This window comes from Bubalus kerabau, chromosome 1 (genome assembly GCF_029407905.1).
Source record: "Bubalus kerabau isolate K-KA32 ecotype Philippines breed swamp buffalo chromosome 1, PCC_UOA_SB_1v2, whole genome shotgun sequence".
NCBI lineage: Eukaryota > Metazoa > Chordata > Mammalia > Artiodactyla > Bovidae > Bubalus > Bubalus kerabau.
The window spans coordinates 227,374,741-227,392,811 of NC_073624.1; the positions used below are offsets into that span (position 1 = coordinate 227,374,741).

General features: G+C 38.1%; 1 protein-coding gene across 1 annotated transcript in view; it reads left to right on the forward strand.

Annotated features, from left to right (window-relative positions):
* Positions 1–18,071, forward strand: part of STK32A (serine/threonine kinase 32A) — a 125,620-nt gene that overhangs the window by 52,788 nt on the left and 54,761 nt on the right. The window contains exon 4 of the mRNA XM_055550890.1: positions 12,571–12,744. Within this exon, the coding sequence (XP_055406865.1) occupies positions 12,571–12,744 (174 nt within the window). The remainder of the gene's footprint in view (positions 1–12,570; positions 12,745–18,071) is intronic.

Sequence of the window (18,071 nt, forward strand, 5' to 3'; positions counted from 1 at the left end):
CGATGCACATGGGTTTGGGTGAACTCTGGGAGTTGGTCATGGACAGGGAGGCCTGGCATGCTGTGATTCATGGGGTCACAAAGAGTCAGACACGACTGAGCGACTGAACTGAACTGAACTGATACTGTACATATAAGATACACAAGAGTGGATGAGGTCATCTATGTGTTTTTGATGAAGGCATTTAAGGTGTTTTTTCCTTGGAGAATATTGTAAGGCTACTTATGAGACAGAGAAAAAGCATTTTATAAATTTAAAATCTTCTTAACTTTACTGCTCAGTTTTCCTGAAGAGGAAAATTGGACAACATATTCTAGAAAGGGAATGTGGGGAATAGGTACTCTCATAAACTCTTTGTGGGAATTAAAAATTATATGCCCTCTATAGAGATAAATTTGGCAATTCAGAGTCTAAAATTACATATGCCTTTACCCTTTGTTTTAATAAGCTTTATCGTAGTAAATCCACTTCTAGGAATCTACCCCAAAGTGGTTCTGGCCAAAATACAAAAAGCAAGATGCAAAAAGTTTTTCACTATTGATATCAGTAATAGCAAAAGGCTGGAAACAACCCGAATGTCCTTCAGTAGGAAACAGGTTGAATAAACAAGTAACATCCATAAAATTCAGCACTACACAGCTGAGAAAGGGAATGAGAAGTATCTCTATATACTATTAAGGTCTTTGGCTAGAATATACCTTTAAGTGGAAAAGCAGGGTCACCTCAAAGTGATCTACAGATTCTATCTATATCCCTATCAAAATCTCAGCTAGATTCTTTGGGGGGGAAAAAACAAAACAAAACAGCCAGCTGATCTTAAAACTCATATACAACTTCAAGGGGTCTGAAACTCAAGAAATTCAAAGGAATAGCTAAAACATTCTCAAAAGAACAGAGTTGGAGGGCTCCCACATGATTTCAAAACTTAATCCAAAGCTGCAGTAATCAAGACAGTGTAGAAAGCGCATAATGATAAACATAAAACTGAGTTGAGAGTCTAAAAACAAACCCTTCATTTATCAGAGAGCCAAGAAAATTCAGTGGGTAAACAGTCTTTTCAACAAATGGTGCTGGGACAATGCGATATTCAAATGCAAAGAACCCCTACTTCACATTAACAAAAATGAACTCAAAATAGGTAATAGACCTAAAGAACTAAAACCATAAAAACTATTATTCTAAAAAATTGGAGTAGATCTTTGTTATCTTGGATTAGGCAATAGTTTTTTACATATGACACCAAAAGCACAAGTAATAAAAGAAAAATACAGATAAATTGGACACCATCAAAATTTAAAACTTTTGTTGTTCAAAGACATCATCAAGAAAGCTAAAAGTGGAAAAAATATTTGCAAATCATATATCTGATAAGGGACATGCATCTAAAATATGTAAAGGATTCTTACAACTCAATAATAAAACGAGAGAAAACAGTTGGAAAATGGACAAAAGGTTAGAATAGAATAGATATTTTGACAAAGAAGATATGCACATGAAAAGATGTTCAACATCACTAGGCATTAGGGAGATGCAAATCAAAACCACAATGATATACCACTTCATACCAATTAGAATGGCTACTACTTAAAAATTGGAATGTACAAAGTGTTGGCAAGATAAGAAGTAATTAGAACCAGTGTGCGTTGCTGATGGGAATGTAATGTTGAAGTCACTGTGAAAAGGGGTTTGGCAGGTCCTTAAAAAGGGCTTCCCTGCTAGCTCAGATGGTAAAGAATCTGCCTGTAATGCAGGAGACCGGGGTTCAATCCCTGGGTCAGGAGATGCCCTGGAGAAGCAAATGGCTACCCATTCCAGTATTCTTGCCTTGAGAATCCCATGGACAGAGGAGCCTGGCGGGCTACAGTCCATAGAGTCACAAGGAGTCAGGCACACTGAGCAACTATCACTTTCACTTCTTAAAAAGCTAAACATAGACGTACCATGCAATCTAGTGGTTCCCATCCTAAGAATATACTAAAATATTTGAAAGGGACAAGGACTTATACACCAATATTCATAGCGGCACTTTTCACAGTCCTCAAAAGGTAGAAATAACCCAAATGTTTGTCAACAGATGAATGGAAAAACAAATTGTGGTATATACATACAGCAGGATATTATTCATCCTAAAAAGGGATGAAGTTCTGATACATACTGCATGAATAAACCTTGAAAACATTATGCTAAGTGAAATAAGCCTGATACAAAATTTCACTTACCTGAGGTACCTAAAATAGACAAATACATACACATAGAAACAGAGGTTACCAGGGATTAGGAGAGGGAGAATTGCAATGTATTATTTTAATGGGTAGAATTCTTGTTCAGGGTGAAGAGAAAGTTCTGGAAATAGGTCATGGTGATGATTACACAACATTGTGAATGTATTTAATGTCACTGAATTATACACTTGAAGTGGTTAATATGGTAAATCTTATGTTATATGTATTTTACCACAATCAAAAAATATTTTTAGAAGTTATTAATAGATGAATGGAGGTATTAAAATGGAGAGGTATATTGACTTTTTCTCAATATACCTGGTTTTGCAGACTTGACTTTGACTTCATAAAATACATAAATATTTTATATAACTATAAAACAAAATGAAATTTTAAAAACAGTCCCCTCAAATTGAATGTATATTGAAACAAATGAACCCAAGCCTCTATCTGGTTTTGCCATATAATCACACAGAAATGTACTATTTCAAGTGACTTTCAGTGATTTTTTAGTGTAATTATGCTGTAATGACAAAAAAGAATAGCAATTGCTTAAAGTGTTTTCAGTAATAGTATTGTTGAAGGTAATGTTGATATTGCTATTCTGAAAATGTTTTACATATATTATGGGATAAAGTGAACAGCATGGTGGGTAATATGTTAAAACCTTGAGAGATCTCAAAATCTTTGAGAATCAGGATTTTCAGTAAGGAAGAAGGGAGTTACTGCTATAATACTGATGAGATTAAGAGTTGCTATAGTCTTGAATATAAATTGAAAATGTCACTATAAATTTATGGCACATTTACCTTCAATTATTTTTGTGTAAACATATATATATTATGCGTGCATGCATGCTAAGTCTCTTCAGTCATGTCCAACTCTTTGTGAGCCTATGGACATAGCCCACCAGGCTCCTCTGTCCCTGGGATTCTCCAGGGAAGCATATTGGAGTGGGTTGCCATGCCCTCCTCTAGAGGGACCTTCCCAACCCAGGGATCGAACCCAGGTCCCTTAGGTTTCCTGCATTGGCAGGTAGGTTTTTTTTTTTTTTTTTATCACTTGTGCTACCTGAGAAGTATGTGTGTGTGTGTGTATATATATATATATATAAATCCCATGGACGGAGGAGCCTGGTAGGCTGCAGTCCATGGGGTCGCTAAGAGTTGGACACGACTGAACGACCTCACTTTCTTTTTTCACTTTCATGCATTGGAGAAGGAAATGGCAACCCACTCCAGTGTTCTTGCCTGCAGAATCCCAGGGACGGGGGAGCCTGGTGGGCTGCCGTCTATGGGGTCACACAGAGTCGGACACGACTGAAGTGACTTAGCATAGCATAGCATACTTATATCAAGTATTTATATCTATTTCTAGCTCTGCCCATTGAAAAGACCTAGTAGCAATGACAACCCAATTGCAGCAAACACTTCTGTCATTCAGTCTGGAGGAGGAAATGTACAAGATCACCATGAATATCTTTTCATATCAGAAAGTCTTCTGAAAGATTTATAGCTATCAAAACCTACGAGGGTTATTTCAAAATAACACATGATGCAACTTGGCTATTTTCCAAAGGCCAAAAAACAGACATCAGTAAGAGTGATAACATCACACCCATGATTTCATTATGATTTTAAAAAACTTACTGATTGCTTTGGGAGGATGCTAGGAAACTAAAAAATCATTTTGAAAAGTGATAAATACCTCAGCATTTGTTTTACCTTTCCTATATGAACCATACCTTAAGTAACCAAATAACTGATGAAAGCCTGCCTCTCTTTATAAAAGTACTCTAGCTAAAATAAAAAGGAGGAATGATAGAACTCGAATATTACAAACTCTAAGGAATCTTTGGATCTAAGCATTCAGGTGATTAGTGATTGATAACACCTTGAGAAGATAGACTTATTAATTATATACCTCCTGATCAAAGTACACACCTCCACCTGTGAAGTAGTCTTGCCCCACCCCACCCAGCAACCCTGCCCAGTCAAACCTGAATCTGGCAAACCTTAAGATCTAATCACCAATTTTTGCAAAATACAGAGCTGTGAAACAGAGAAAGACATGCCAGAAATGCAAAACAGCAAAATTCAGACTTTGCAACTGTTTCAGCAAAAATGATTTAATTTCTTCAATTAAAAAATTACTAGGAATAAAAGAAAAGAAGAGTTTGGATAAGAAAGCTTTAGAATAAAAACAGGTTTCAAAGACACATAAACCAAGGACAAAGTATGGACCTTGTCTGAATCCATTTTAAGGACCCAAATATTCTATAAAAGATCCTTTCTAAAAGCAGACATCTATACAATAATCAGTGATTTGTGAACACTGAGTATTTGACGAAAACTTCTAGATCATTAATATAGATTAGAAGCTAACAGGTCTGTGTTAGTTCCTTTCCTGATGAGCCAAGATAACATAAATGATTTTTTCTTTTTTTAATTGAAATATATTTGGCATCTAACATTGTGCAATATTAAGTGTACAACATGTTAGCTTGACACATGTATGTATTGTAATATGGTTGCTGTTGTGATAATCAGCACTTCTGTCGTGTCACGTAATGATCTCCTTTTTCAGTGATTGAAATCACTAAGTTCTAATCTCTTAGCAAGTTTATTGATTATAATACAATACTATTTTCTATATTCACTATACTGTGTACTAGATTTCTGGGGCTTATTTACTTCTGGTTGCAAGAAGACAGAATATATCAGGCATATCAAGGTAGAAATATTTTTGTTGAGTTTATTAGGCCTTCTAAATATAAAAATAAAATGACATAATCTTACTACTTAGATAACTGGTTACCTTATTTTCAAAAAGATTTTATGCGTATACCAGCATATGTATGTAAAGTGTTCCTTTTCCTTTTGCGGTTGTGTTTGTAGAGCCTTTTTTTTTTCATTATACTTTTATATACACTGAGCATCCATGTAACGTATCTTCCCATCACGGTATCTTTTGAAAATCGTTTCCTATCAGAATATAGATTTGCCTCATTTTTGAAAAGTTGCTGTATAATCAGTAACATGAATATACTATAATTTATTCATATGCTTCCCTATTAATGGGCATGCAAATTGGTTTTTTATTTCATATAATGTCCTGTGTATCCTTACATCTTGGTGTAATTTTTCAAGTGTGTCTATGGTGAAATTTTCCAGCAGTGAAATTATAGGGTCAAATATCATGTGTTTTTCAAGAGGTGTTTCCAAATTGTCGTCAAAGGCACTCTTACCAAACTACCTTCCCTCCTGAGTGCATGAAAGTGCCCAGTTCTCCACATTCTCACTGACAGTGGCTCGCGTCAAGCCTTGATCCAAGTCTTCTCACTCTGACACACTAGGTGTGTAAATTCTCTCCCTCTTAAATGATACCAAAGCGAATTTAGATTCTTTTCTCAATTGAGTTCCCATGGTACCCTAGCAATTGACCTTTTCTTTCAGCTTGTTGTGCATGCTGTGGCATTTCAGTTCAAACACAAACACACACACACACACACACACACCCCCCAAAAAACTGGGCATAATTATTTATAAACTGTTGAAATCTGATTTTTATGAATATTAGGTTTTCAGCGTTGTCATGGCAAATTCATGAATAATATTGAGATGACCAAAAAGTTCATTTGAGTTTGTCTATAATATCTTATGGAAAAACCTAAACAAAATTTTGGCCAACCCAATACTTGGTTCAGTTCAATTCAGTCGCTCAGTCATGTCCAACTCTTTGCGACCCCATGAACCGCAGCACGCCAGGCCTCCCTGTCCATCACCAACTCCTGGAGTTCACTCAAACTCATGTCCATCGAGTCGGTGATGCCATCCAGCCATCTCATCCTCTGTCATCCCCTTCTCCTCCTGCCCCCAATCCCTCCCAACATCAGTCTTTTCCAATGAGTCAACTCTTCGCATGAGGTGGCCAAAGTATTGGAGTTTATAGTAACAATTAAATACAATAATACATAAAGTAACTAGCATGGTATCAGAACATAATAAGAGCTCAATTAATGGGAATCATGTTGATTATACCATTGATGACACATACATTCATAAAAGGGCACCCTCCTACACTGTTGGTGGGAATGTAAATTGGTGCAGCCACCATGGGAAATAGTACGGAGGTTCATTCAAAAACTAAAAATAGAGTTGCCATATGATCCAGCAATCCCAATTCTGGGCATATATCCAGAGAAGACAAAAGTGCTAATTCAAACAGATACACATACCCCCAATGTTCATAGTGGCACTATTTATAATAACCAAGACACAGAAGCAACCTAAGTGTTCACCAACAGATGAATGGATAAAGAAGTTGTGGTATATATACATATATATATATATATACACACATGCAATGCATATTACTCAGCCATGAAAAAGAATGCAATAATGCCATTTGCAGCAATGTGGATGGACCTACAGTTTATCATACTAAATGAAATCAGACAGAGAAAGACAAATATTATATCACTTATATGTGGAATCTAAAAAGTAGTACAAATGAACTTATTTACAAAACAGAAACAGACTCACAGGCATAGAAAATAAACTTGTGGTTACCAAAGGGGAGGCAGGGGAGGGATAAATTGTGAGTATAGCATTAACAGATGCATACTACAATATGTGAAATAGATAAACAACAAGGATTTGTAGCAGAGGGACCTATATTCAATATCTTACAATAAACCATAATGGGAAAGGATCAAAAAAGAATATAGATATATACCTATATATATGGGCTTCCCTGGTGACTCGGGCAGTAAAAAATCTGCCTGCAATGTGGGAGACCTGGGTTCAAGCCCTGGGTTGGGAAGATCCCTGGAGAAGAGAACGCCTACCCATTCCAGTATTCTGACCTGGAAAATTCCATGCACAGAGGAGCCTGACCAGCTATAGTCCATGGGATCGCAAAGAGTCAGACACAACTGAGTGATTTTGACTATATATATATATATATATACACATATATATATATAACTGAAAATCTTTGCTGTAGACCTGAAACTAACACAATATTGTAAATCAGCTATAAACCAGTCAATAAATATCTTCATATAATCATTTTATGTAAAATAATAGGAAACAATGCATAAAATAAGTTAATCTGCTTAATACCAGAGCTATCTTACATTAATAGGTGGAAAAACAAAGGTAATTATAATATCTACCTTCAAGGTACTTCCAGGTACTGTTTTAAGCAATTTATGTGTATTTCCTGCACTTAATCTTACCAACAGCCCTGTGAAGTATGTACCAGTATAGATGGACATGCTGGCGACTTATATAACTTGCTGCATCCAGTTTTAAAAACCTTAAAAGGCAGAACTCCCCTTAAAAGGGGATTTGAGCACAAGCAGTCTAACCCCAGAGCCAAGTTCCTTACCAGCATGCTATGTGCCACACTTTGTGCTAATTACTTTACAAACGTTATATCTAATTTGCTTTTTATGTACAAATATCCTCTCTGAGTTTCAGTTTCCTTTAAGGAACTTGCTCTAAAGTCACATTTGATATTTAAACCTAGGCCTGCCTAAAGCCTGTGCATTTTCCATTTGTATTTTCTTTCTTTTTTTTTTTTTAATTTTATTTTATTTTTAAACTTTACATAATTGTATTAGTTTTGCCAAATATCAAAATGAATCCGCCACAGGTATACATGTATTTTCTATCTGTGTGTTTCTAAATGGATTCCATCTTTGATGAATCAGTATCTTTTTCTACAAAGCTGAAAACTTTTAAAAGTAATAACTGATATTTGTCCTGCATTTCCCGTGCTTTGATAGATGGAGACATCAGAACTGTCCCTTGCTCAGCTAAACTCTCAATGCAGATTTGACACCATAGCTCTGGATCAAACAGCAGATTCCCCTAATATCATGGGTTTTAGGCTTTTTTCTCTGTCACCCACAGGAAGAAATATTTTTCATCACAACCCAGGAGATATACTCAGAGAGACACACATTATATGCACAAACAATCTTTATAGTCTTACATGTTAATAGCATTTATGTTATTCAGTCTATTTTATTTTTTTTTAAGTGCTTGTTAAAACCAACCAAACTGACTTCACAACCATTAATGGATTATGGCTCACAATTTAAAAAACACTCCATTGGAAAATATTTTATTGAGTTGGCCAAAAAGGGTATTCAGATTTGTCATGACAGCTTATGGAAAAACCTGAACGAACTTTTTGGCCAACTCCATAGTTCTTTCCAAAGCTCCAGTTCTAAGCAGGTGAGTGACTGATTTGGTTGATGGCATAGTGGAAATGAAAGCAGTTAATCCAAAAGAATGAAGGGAAATACTTTCATTCAAACTATGAAAAGTTGTGTGCACAAGAATATGGCATTGTGTATAATAGGGAGACCTGATTTCATATGGAGTATTAGAAATGTCTCTGTGAGAAGTGTCCCTTGGGCTGAGACCACACCACAAGGCCAGGCAAGACCACAGCACAGTCTCCTAAGGCTAGAGGGGCATGAACTACTAGTTGAGGAATGGAAGGAAGAGATCTTCAAGATAAGTCTGGGGAAGTAAACAGGGCCAGATCACATAGGGTCCTGCAGACCATGGAAAGAGATGAAGGGGATTCCTGAGGCTGGAGAACATAAAACTCACCTTGTAAAAAGATAACCATGGTGTGTAGAATGGACTGGAGAATTTCAACATGATACAGAGAGCTGTGAGTAGTCTGCCGCAATATGGTGGGGTTGGGTGGGGTAGGGTGGTAGTCCTTTGTCACTTATCTCCTCTCTTAGCGAGCAGACTTTACAATGCATTTCACATGCACGGGGACCAGACTTGCTAATTTTGGAGCTGTCAACTGAGAAATAAATAAGCCATGATACAGCATTATTTTAAAAGTAATGAAAAATGCATCTCTGAGACTATGGAATAAATGGCCAAGGTACAGGGAAGCTCTTACTCTTTTATGCCGCAAAAAAAATCAGATTATGATATGAACCTTCATATCCTAGTTATTACCAAACTGCATTATGCTCACATATTTTATTGAATATAGTTCTGGAAATAAAATACTTATCTTCTCTCCCTCTGAGAGTTTAGGATCTATGATAGAAGGCCTCAGATCTGATGTGTGAAAGGGGAAAGAGGATTTTTAACAGCCATACCTGGCTCCATGATTAAATAAATTTAGAATCTTGCTGAGCAAGGGAAGCATGGTGCTTCTTGCCTGGGCTGCTTCTTTCTTTGATTAATCATCCCCTGCTTGGTCCAACACTGTTGTTAACTTGCCACAGTCGGCACCTTTATCAGTCCTTATTTTTGGATAAAAATAGCTTTGCCCAAGTCACAATAAAAAATGTTTGTTCCCTCCGGGTGAATTTAATAAGACCTTTGTCCCCCACTTAAAGTTAAATGAAGTAATGGGAGAGGAGTTTTCTGGTCTGTGACCAGTTTGGGGACCTCCACCCTACCTCCAGCATGGAGCTGAACACAGCCAGTATGTGACCCCACTCTGCCTAGGTTGTTTCCAGGGGCATCCAGTGATGCTCATGGTTAGCGCTCTCTTCTCTCTCCTTTTGGTATCCAGTCCTCACCTACCTCATTTGCCAGCTATCCCAGTAAGACCCTGCTCACATGCCACGAGCCATCATTGTTTCTATTATATTAGCCGAGGATAGCCTAAGGGGCAATAGGTCTCAGGCAGGATTGCATATAATTAGCACATCCTTACTTCCTGAAAACCTGTAAAACACAATAGGTATAACGGGTAGTGGTGCAGCTGGGAGGATTGTGAACCAAATCTCCCAGGTCCAGGCACCTATCCTGGTGCCCATTAAACTTGTGGCAGAGATACCCAGCCAGTCCTTGCATGAAGGTGAAGAATAACACTTCCTACACTTCTCACATTGTTACCAAGCACTTCCTGTGCTTCTATCTTAATCCCTCCCCACCCCAAGGCTTAATTTCTGACATCTGTGTGAATCAGTCTTCAGTGGTAAACAGAATTTTATTTGTTTAACAAGTGAACTCTGAGAACCTAGTTTTCATTAGAATGTTACTCCCTTAGATTAATGCTTCATTGAATTGCTCATTTTTCTTTTGTTTGAAAGTCTCCTCTTCCTGTAGCACAATGATCATTCTAAAGAAGAAAATGTACTCAGTACACTTCTTCCATCATTGATAGTCTACATTTGTTTCCTAAGCAGAGAATTTGTCCATCGGCATTGGTTTGCATCCCTGGGCACTGCTTTGCAGTCTCTCAATTCTGTGATTCAAATAAAACTTTAAAATGTGATCTCTGTGACATGATGTCAAAAGAAACATGTCACAATAGTGTTGATACAGAGGGCTTTTTGTGACTAGAAATCATGTCTGTGCTTTGAGGAAAACAAAACAAATCAGAGCAGTTGGAATGCATTTGTACAGGAGGTTCTTTGCAAACAAGCAGAGGCCAATCCTGCTCACCTGTGTCTCGTTTCCTCTTCCCATCCCTCCAGCTCTTGCTCCTTCAAGTCTGATCATGTGTCTTGCTTAACCCTCTCCAGTGTCTCTCCAGCATGCACAGACTCGTGAACAAGCTCCTGTCGAGATCTACTCTCTGCCTTCTTCTCCAGCTTCCCCATCACACATCGTTCCAACAAACCCACACTCTTCTCCTTTCCCTCCTCGCACTGTGTTCTGTCCTATGTCCCTGCTTAATCCAGGCTGTTCTCCTCTTTCAAATCTTATTTTTGGACCTGAAGACCCCTTCACTGCTACCACCTATTGGGTGTTTTATCTCATGTAAATTACTTAAACTTCTCTGGGCCTTGATTTCCTCCTCTTTAAAATGGGAGCATAAGAGCAGCATTGTGGAGTCAATGACACAACATGTGTAGAGTGCTTTTAGAGCCTGCCCCCGCTGCTACTGCTGCTAAGTCACTTCAGTCATGTCCAACTTTGTGCGACCCCATAGACGGCAGCCCACCAGGCTCCCCCGTCCCTGGGATTCTGCAGGCAAGAACACTGGAGTGGGTTGCCATTTCCTTCTCCAATGCATGAAAGTGAAAAGTGAAAGTGAAGTCACAGTCATGTCCGACTCTTAGCGACCCCATGGACTGCAGCCTACCAGGCTCCTCCGTCCATGGGATTTTCCAGGCAAGAGTACTGGAGTGGGGTGCCATTGCCTTCTCTGCCTGCCCCAGAGAAGCCATCTAATGGAAACATCAGCCACGTTGGCTTTATTTTGTACTTATTATTGTCACCATCCTTCAAAATTTAACTCCAGTGTCTCCTGTGTTGAGAAGCTTTCCTATCACTGCTCATCCCCAGGACTGAGTGAATTACTTCCCTTTCCTGTACACTTACTTCTTTATGGCTCTCTTTATATCTTTTTTCTTATCATGAGTGTGGTTTATGATTTGTTATAATGTTAAGTAATGAAGTTGTTAATGTGGAAAAATAAGCATGAGATGGTTCAAGGAGGCCTCATGACTCGTGTTTTATGGACCTTCTGTAGCAATGTTCAAGATATGATTGTTAATAACAGGTGAATAAATGGGGTTTTCTTCATTTTCTGAGCTTTATAGCTCTGTAGACTTATGGTTAATGGGTGTTTATTGTATGCCAGGAATAACATTAAATATTATACTCATTGTAGCATTGAAACATATATATTACCAAATGTTTTAATAAAACAGCTAGTAGGAAGGTGCTGTATAACACAAGGAGCTCAGCTCAATGCTCTGTGACAACCTAGAAGGGCAGAGTGGGAAGAAGGTTTAAGAGGGAGGGGATATATTTATATTTATGGCTGATTTGTGTTGTTGTACTGCAGAAACTAACACAACATTGTAAAGCCATTATCCTGCAATTAAACATAAATTTTTTTAATGTTACACTCATCATATTTAGTCTTTAGTTAAAAGTAAAGTGTTAGTTGTTCATTCATGTCTGACTCTTTGTGACCCCATAGATTGTAGCCCACCAGGCTCCTCTGTCCACAGAATTCTCCAGGTAAGAATACTGGAGTGGGTCGCCATTCCCTTCTCCAGGGGATCTTCCCAACCCAGGGATCAAACCCAGGACTCCAACATTGCAGGCAGATTCTTTACCATCTGAGCCACCAGGAAAGCCACACCACCACCAAAAAAAAAAGAGTTACACTCATCATAGTTAGTCTTTACTATAATCAAATGTGGAAGATCTTCTTATATTTGCATTTTACACATGCGGAAACAGGACCTAGAACAAGTAATAGCCCAGTACTCCCAAAGCCTGGATTCTTAGCTCAGGAAAGCTTGGCTCAGATCTGTAAGGTGTCCTTTGCCTCTAGGCCTCTTTAGTGTGTAAATGTATTTAACCCACTTGCATTTCTAATTCCTTTCCAGGTATTCCTTCCAAGATGAGGAAGACATGTTCATGGTGGTGGACCTTCTGCTGGGCGGGGACCTGCGTTACCACCTGCAGCAGAATGTCCGCTTCCAGGAAGACACTGTGAAGCTCTTCATCTGTGAGCTGGCCATGGCCTTGGACTACCTGCAGAGCCAGCGCATCATTCACAGGTCAGTCAAGTCCAAGGGGCAGCCTTGGGCTGAATGCATAGGAGCGGACGTGCAACCTGCTGCATTCACAGGTCCTTATGGAACGTGACATCTAACTCTTACTTAATTCTTATAGCAATACTGGAGGTAGATGTCCCCAGTTTTCAAATAAAAGTAATACTGAGCACATTGAACTTAATTTCCCCAAGGTCACCATTAGTAAACAACAAGACCAGAATTAATGAGTATTGGTGCTGTTTATAACTAAGCCTAGACAAAGAGAAGGAAAAATGACATATTGGGGCTTAATAAATATTAAATGAAGAAAGTGCATGAAGGGAAAGATATAGAATGGGTAGGAAGAAAATTCTTTGGAGAGAAAATTTGAGTCATATCTTCTATCATCCACCCTATAGTGAGTCCCTGGTGTGGGTGTGCTGCAGACAAGTCAGCAAAAGCAATGTATCTCTTTCACTTGGGGCATTTGTGTCAAAGACAAACAAATAACACAAGTAGCTATAAACCCAAACAGACAATAGAGAGAAAAGGATAATACTTGATATTTATAAAGGAGTTGGTAGTTTTGATGGCAATTTCCTGTATAGTATCTCACTTGATCTCTATAATAAATGATAAATGAGCAGAGCAGTTGTAGTTAGACCAGTATTAAATCTGAGATTTTGTGATTTGGAGACATTAAATTATCATGTAGGTTCTTTTTAAGAATTTTGAACCTAATCACCATCAAAGCAGCTACTGTTTACCTGGTTTCCATATGCCAGGCACTGCAAGGTACTTTTATATATTATCCTATTCTATTCTCAAAACTTAGAGGACTCCACATTTCATTACAGTATTCTCATTCTTCAGATGAGAAAAATGTGGCTCAGAGATTCACCAAGGAGAAATCCTGACTAACAGCATTGCCAGATTCAAGCCTAGATCTCTCTGATCCTAACATCAGAGCTCTGTCTACTATACTAATCTGTATTTATTACACATATGAAATATATACCATAATACATTAAACATCATTAAATGAACAATCAACGCGTGTGACTCTTCCACTGTCATCTCGAATCCTTGAAGAATCTTCTGAGTTTTTATGTCTCATTTATTAAACATTTGGCTAGATGGACTATTTTCCCACCACTAGTTAACATCTAGAATTTATTAAAACTAGTACAGATCCCTGGTTAAAGATGTAGCATCATAATTTATAGACTCTCTGTAAAAGTACTGTAGACCAATCCTTTTTTTTTTTCTTTTTGGTCTTGGCACTTAACATAATTATTATTTAATTTTCTATCTTTGGAAGGGCCCCTTTGTATTGAAAATGTGCTCTTCAGGCAGTGGATAAATGGAAAGCAGACCGGTTAATCATGTACAATCTCTGAAGTAAAGTTTACACACCTGGTGTTTTTCTCAATAACTGGGAATCCTGTTGACAAGAGATCTTTCTCCCACACTGGCTTTTTGGTAGCCATCACCCAGTTCCTTCCTAGGAGAAGCTTTTCATATTTGTAGGCATAGAATCCCTCTCAGAGTCTTCATGCTCACTCATCCTCCCCTAGATTGCCAACCCACAGTCTGTTTTGGGTGCTGACATGGCAGATCTCTGGCAGGAGTCAGGGACCACGGGAAGCCCCCACAGGGGCACATTTTCACTGTCTCCCTCCTGTTTGAATCTGAGTTCTTTGCCTTCTTTGAGTTTCATTTTCTCAGTCATCACAAGATACTCTGAGCCTTTTTGCCATGTGCTTAGAACCATGTTCTGAGAAGAATTCAGGAGGAAAACAAAACCGAATATGTGACACAATTTTCACTCCCAAGAAACTTAACCATACCAAGCAGCTTTGTTCTGTTTTCCTCTCCCTTATTTGCTTTTGCTGTCATGGTTTTGTCACTTAAATAAGAAATCAAGGATTAAGTTTCTGCTTCTTGCCTTTTACAGACTCACCATTATTATTACTTAGAACCTGTCTTCAGAGGGCCTCTTTGTACTGAACTATCTCCTCACCATGGCATATTAATGGAAGGTGGACACAAAGACATTATGAATGCAGGGTTAAAGTAAGATGGCATCCTCTTGGGATCAAAAACAATCCAGATGTATTTCAACTGCTGATGTGTCCTACCTTGCCTCCCCAAGTGTTATGTTTTAAAGGCAATCGCATCTTGTACCTCTCCTGAAGCACTGTGATATTTTCACTATATAGTCACCCAATGTCTGTCTGTTCTACTAAATTGTAAACTCAGTGACTTAAGGCCATGTGTGGTATGCTTCTCACCGTATAACCAGTGTTCAGCAAAATCTTAAGGAATGACCACTGCTTGAGCCACATGGATGATTGATTGCCTAAAAGCCCAGGTTTACAGATAACAAAGACAAAATTAAAATAGAAGAAATTAAAGCCATAAATTTCAGACATTTGTTGGCCTTCATGTTGGGTGATCATATAATTTATCATCCCAATCAGGGTACTCCTGAGAATGAAAGGAGTTGGTGTTAATAATTATGCTGGGACAACAGGCAAAACTCATACATGTTTTGGAAAAACCAGGACATATACCAACCTCTTTAGGGCTTTTCAAGACAGTAGTGACCAAATAGGTTTAACTGTGAGAGAGCTCTAATTACCAGAGCTTTCTGCCTTCTGAGTACTAGATATCAATGTGAATTGATTTCCATTTGAAGTGGTTTCAAATGGGTTAAAAAAAAATCATGTACATGGTGAAATAAGCAGTGCCCCTTTGTCTGCGACATTTAGAGGATAATAGTGCACTCTGAAGCTGGGACTCCCGGGGCAGAGTTAAAAGCATGACGAGCAACATAGAAAAAGAAATGGAGGCTTCTGAGTACTCTAATTCTATTTCTAAATCTCTGCCTTCAAAGAATCTGTAAAATGCATGCTGTATTTCATAGAATCAAAGATAACAAAACATCTTTCAGCTACTTAGAGGATTAGATTGGAAGACACATCTTGAGTTCCAAGGCATTAATAAAAATTAAGAAAATACAGTAGATTCACCAGGCAAGAAAAGATCATCTGCTTAAAGGGGCAGATATAAAATACGTGACTTCCACATACAGATGGCCGAAAGGCCCATGAAAAGATACTCTATTAGAGAAATGCAAATCAAAACTACAATGAGATATCACCTTACACCAGTCTAAATGGCCATTATCAAAAAATCCACAAACAATAAATGCTGAAGAGGGTGTGGAGAGAAGGGAACCCTTCTACACTGTTGGTAGGAGTGTAAATTGGTATAGTCACTGTGGCGAACAGTATGGAGGTTCCTTAGAAAAGTAAAAATAAAGCTATATGACCCTGCAATCCCACTCCTGGGCATATACCCAGAGAAAAACATTGTCCCAAAGGATCATGCACCCTAATGTTCATTGTGGCACTGTTTTCAATGGCCAAGACATGAAGCAACCTAAATGTCCATTGACAAAGGAATGGATAAATAAGATATGGTACATATACACAATAGAATATTACTCAGCCATTAAAAAATGAAATAATGCCACTCTCAGCAATATGGATGGACCTAGAGATTGTCATTCTAAGTGAAATAAGTCAGACAGAGGAAAATATTGTATGCCATCCCTTATAAGTGGAATCTAAAAAGAAATGATATAAATGAACTTATCTATAAAACAGAAACAGACTCAGAGAGTGAACTTATAGGTTGCCAGGAGAATAGAAATGGGGGGAGGGATAGTTAGGGAGTTTGGGATCGACATGTACACACTGCTATATTTAAAACGGATAACCAACAAGGTTCTACTGTACAGCACAGGGAACTCTGCTCAGTGTTATGTGGCAGCCTGGATGGAGGGGAGTTTAAGGGAAAATGGACACATATACATGTATAGCTGAGTCCCTTTGCTGTCCACCTGAAATGATCATAACTTTGTTACCTGGCTATATTACAATATAAAATAAAGAATTTAAATATATATGTGACTTACTAATTTCACAACAAAATTTTGTCTCTGGACTGGGTCAAAGATTCCAAATTATCTGTGGTGGCCAGCAACTGTGGATGGAGCAGCTGTGGTGATAGGCTGTCGTGACTGTGGGCTTCTGGGTACCAAGCGCTCTGCTAAGTACTTGTGAATTATTTCCTTCCATCTGCCACATATCCAAGAGGTTGATGGTGTGATTGTCCCCATTTTACAGCTGATGGAACTCCAGTTCAGAAAATAACTTGGCTAATATGTAGGTGAGGCGTCACTTGAAGGGTATGCAAGGCTCGTAGCCTCTCGCCATGCGCCTGATGTTCAGCACAGTTGTGGCCCTGAGGAGGGCGTGGTACAGGGCGGGGCATGGCCACCTGCCTTCAGATATCTGGGCTGTCTGGCTGCACAAGTGAGGAGGACACATACGGAACCAACGATGACAGAAGACCCCAAGACTAGACGCAAAGTGTGTGAGAATGACGAGTATTTCAGTAAAGAAGATGATTTGGGGTAACGATAAAGGAGAGCTCAGGGGGGTTAAAACCAGGAAGGAGAGTTTAATCCACGGAAAGGGAACTATATTCTGAATGAAAGTATTCATTTGTCTCTCTGCGCTAACATAGAATGGGTTCTGTCTTTAATTTTTCCTGCCAGCAATGTCTAGCTTATTTTTTTAAACACCGTAAATCTTATTTCTGCCTAAATTCTAAGTGAAACATAAATGGGGTTTTGTTTTATGTTTTATAGATTTTTTGAAATTCACAGACTTGACTTTTTGTTGTTTCCTAAGTATGTAGAATACTTAGCTCATTTTTCTCATTTTTAGAGTCTTTTTTCTCTCTAGTTGTGAAGGACACAGGACTGCATAGTCACCATTCATTTTGAATTGTGCAGTTAGACTTATTTTTTAGTCAAGAAGTCAAACATTTTTCCATTTTCAAACTAGAGTTTGAAAATCAGCTCTAGTTTCCAAATTACAGCCATTTCCTCCTTCAATATTCCCCTTTACTTACATTAAATCAGTGAATGAAGATTTTAACAACATGGACACAGTCATTATTTGCTTTTATTTTAAAAAAATAAGCAACATTAAACTCATTACAATCCTCCTTTCTATGGGATAATACTCTTTAGTTTGTTGATTGCCACAGTCTCTCCAGTGAATAAAGTAATAGAAAGTAATTTTTATAGTGCAAAGACAAATTTGTATTCCCTCCCTTGTCAGCTGTTTAAAATGCAATCACGAATTTAAGCTAATAAGATGAATCATTAGGGACAGTTAAATAGTAAGTGTCATGTTGGGTCAAAATACCATTTGAGTGGATGTTTGTTTTTTCATCTTTCTAAGAACTATCTCACTCTAATAAAGTTATAA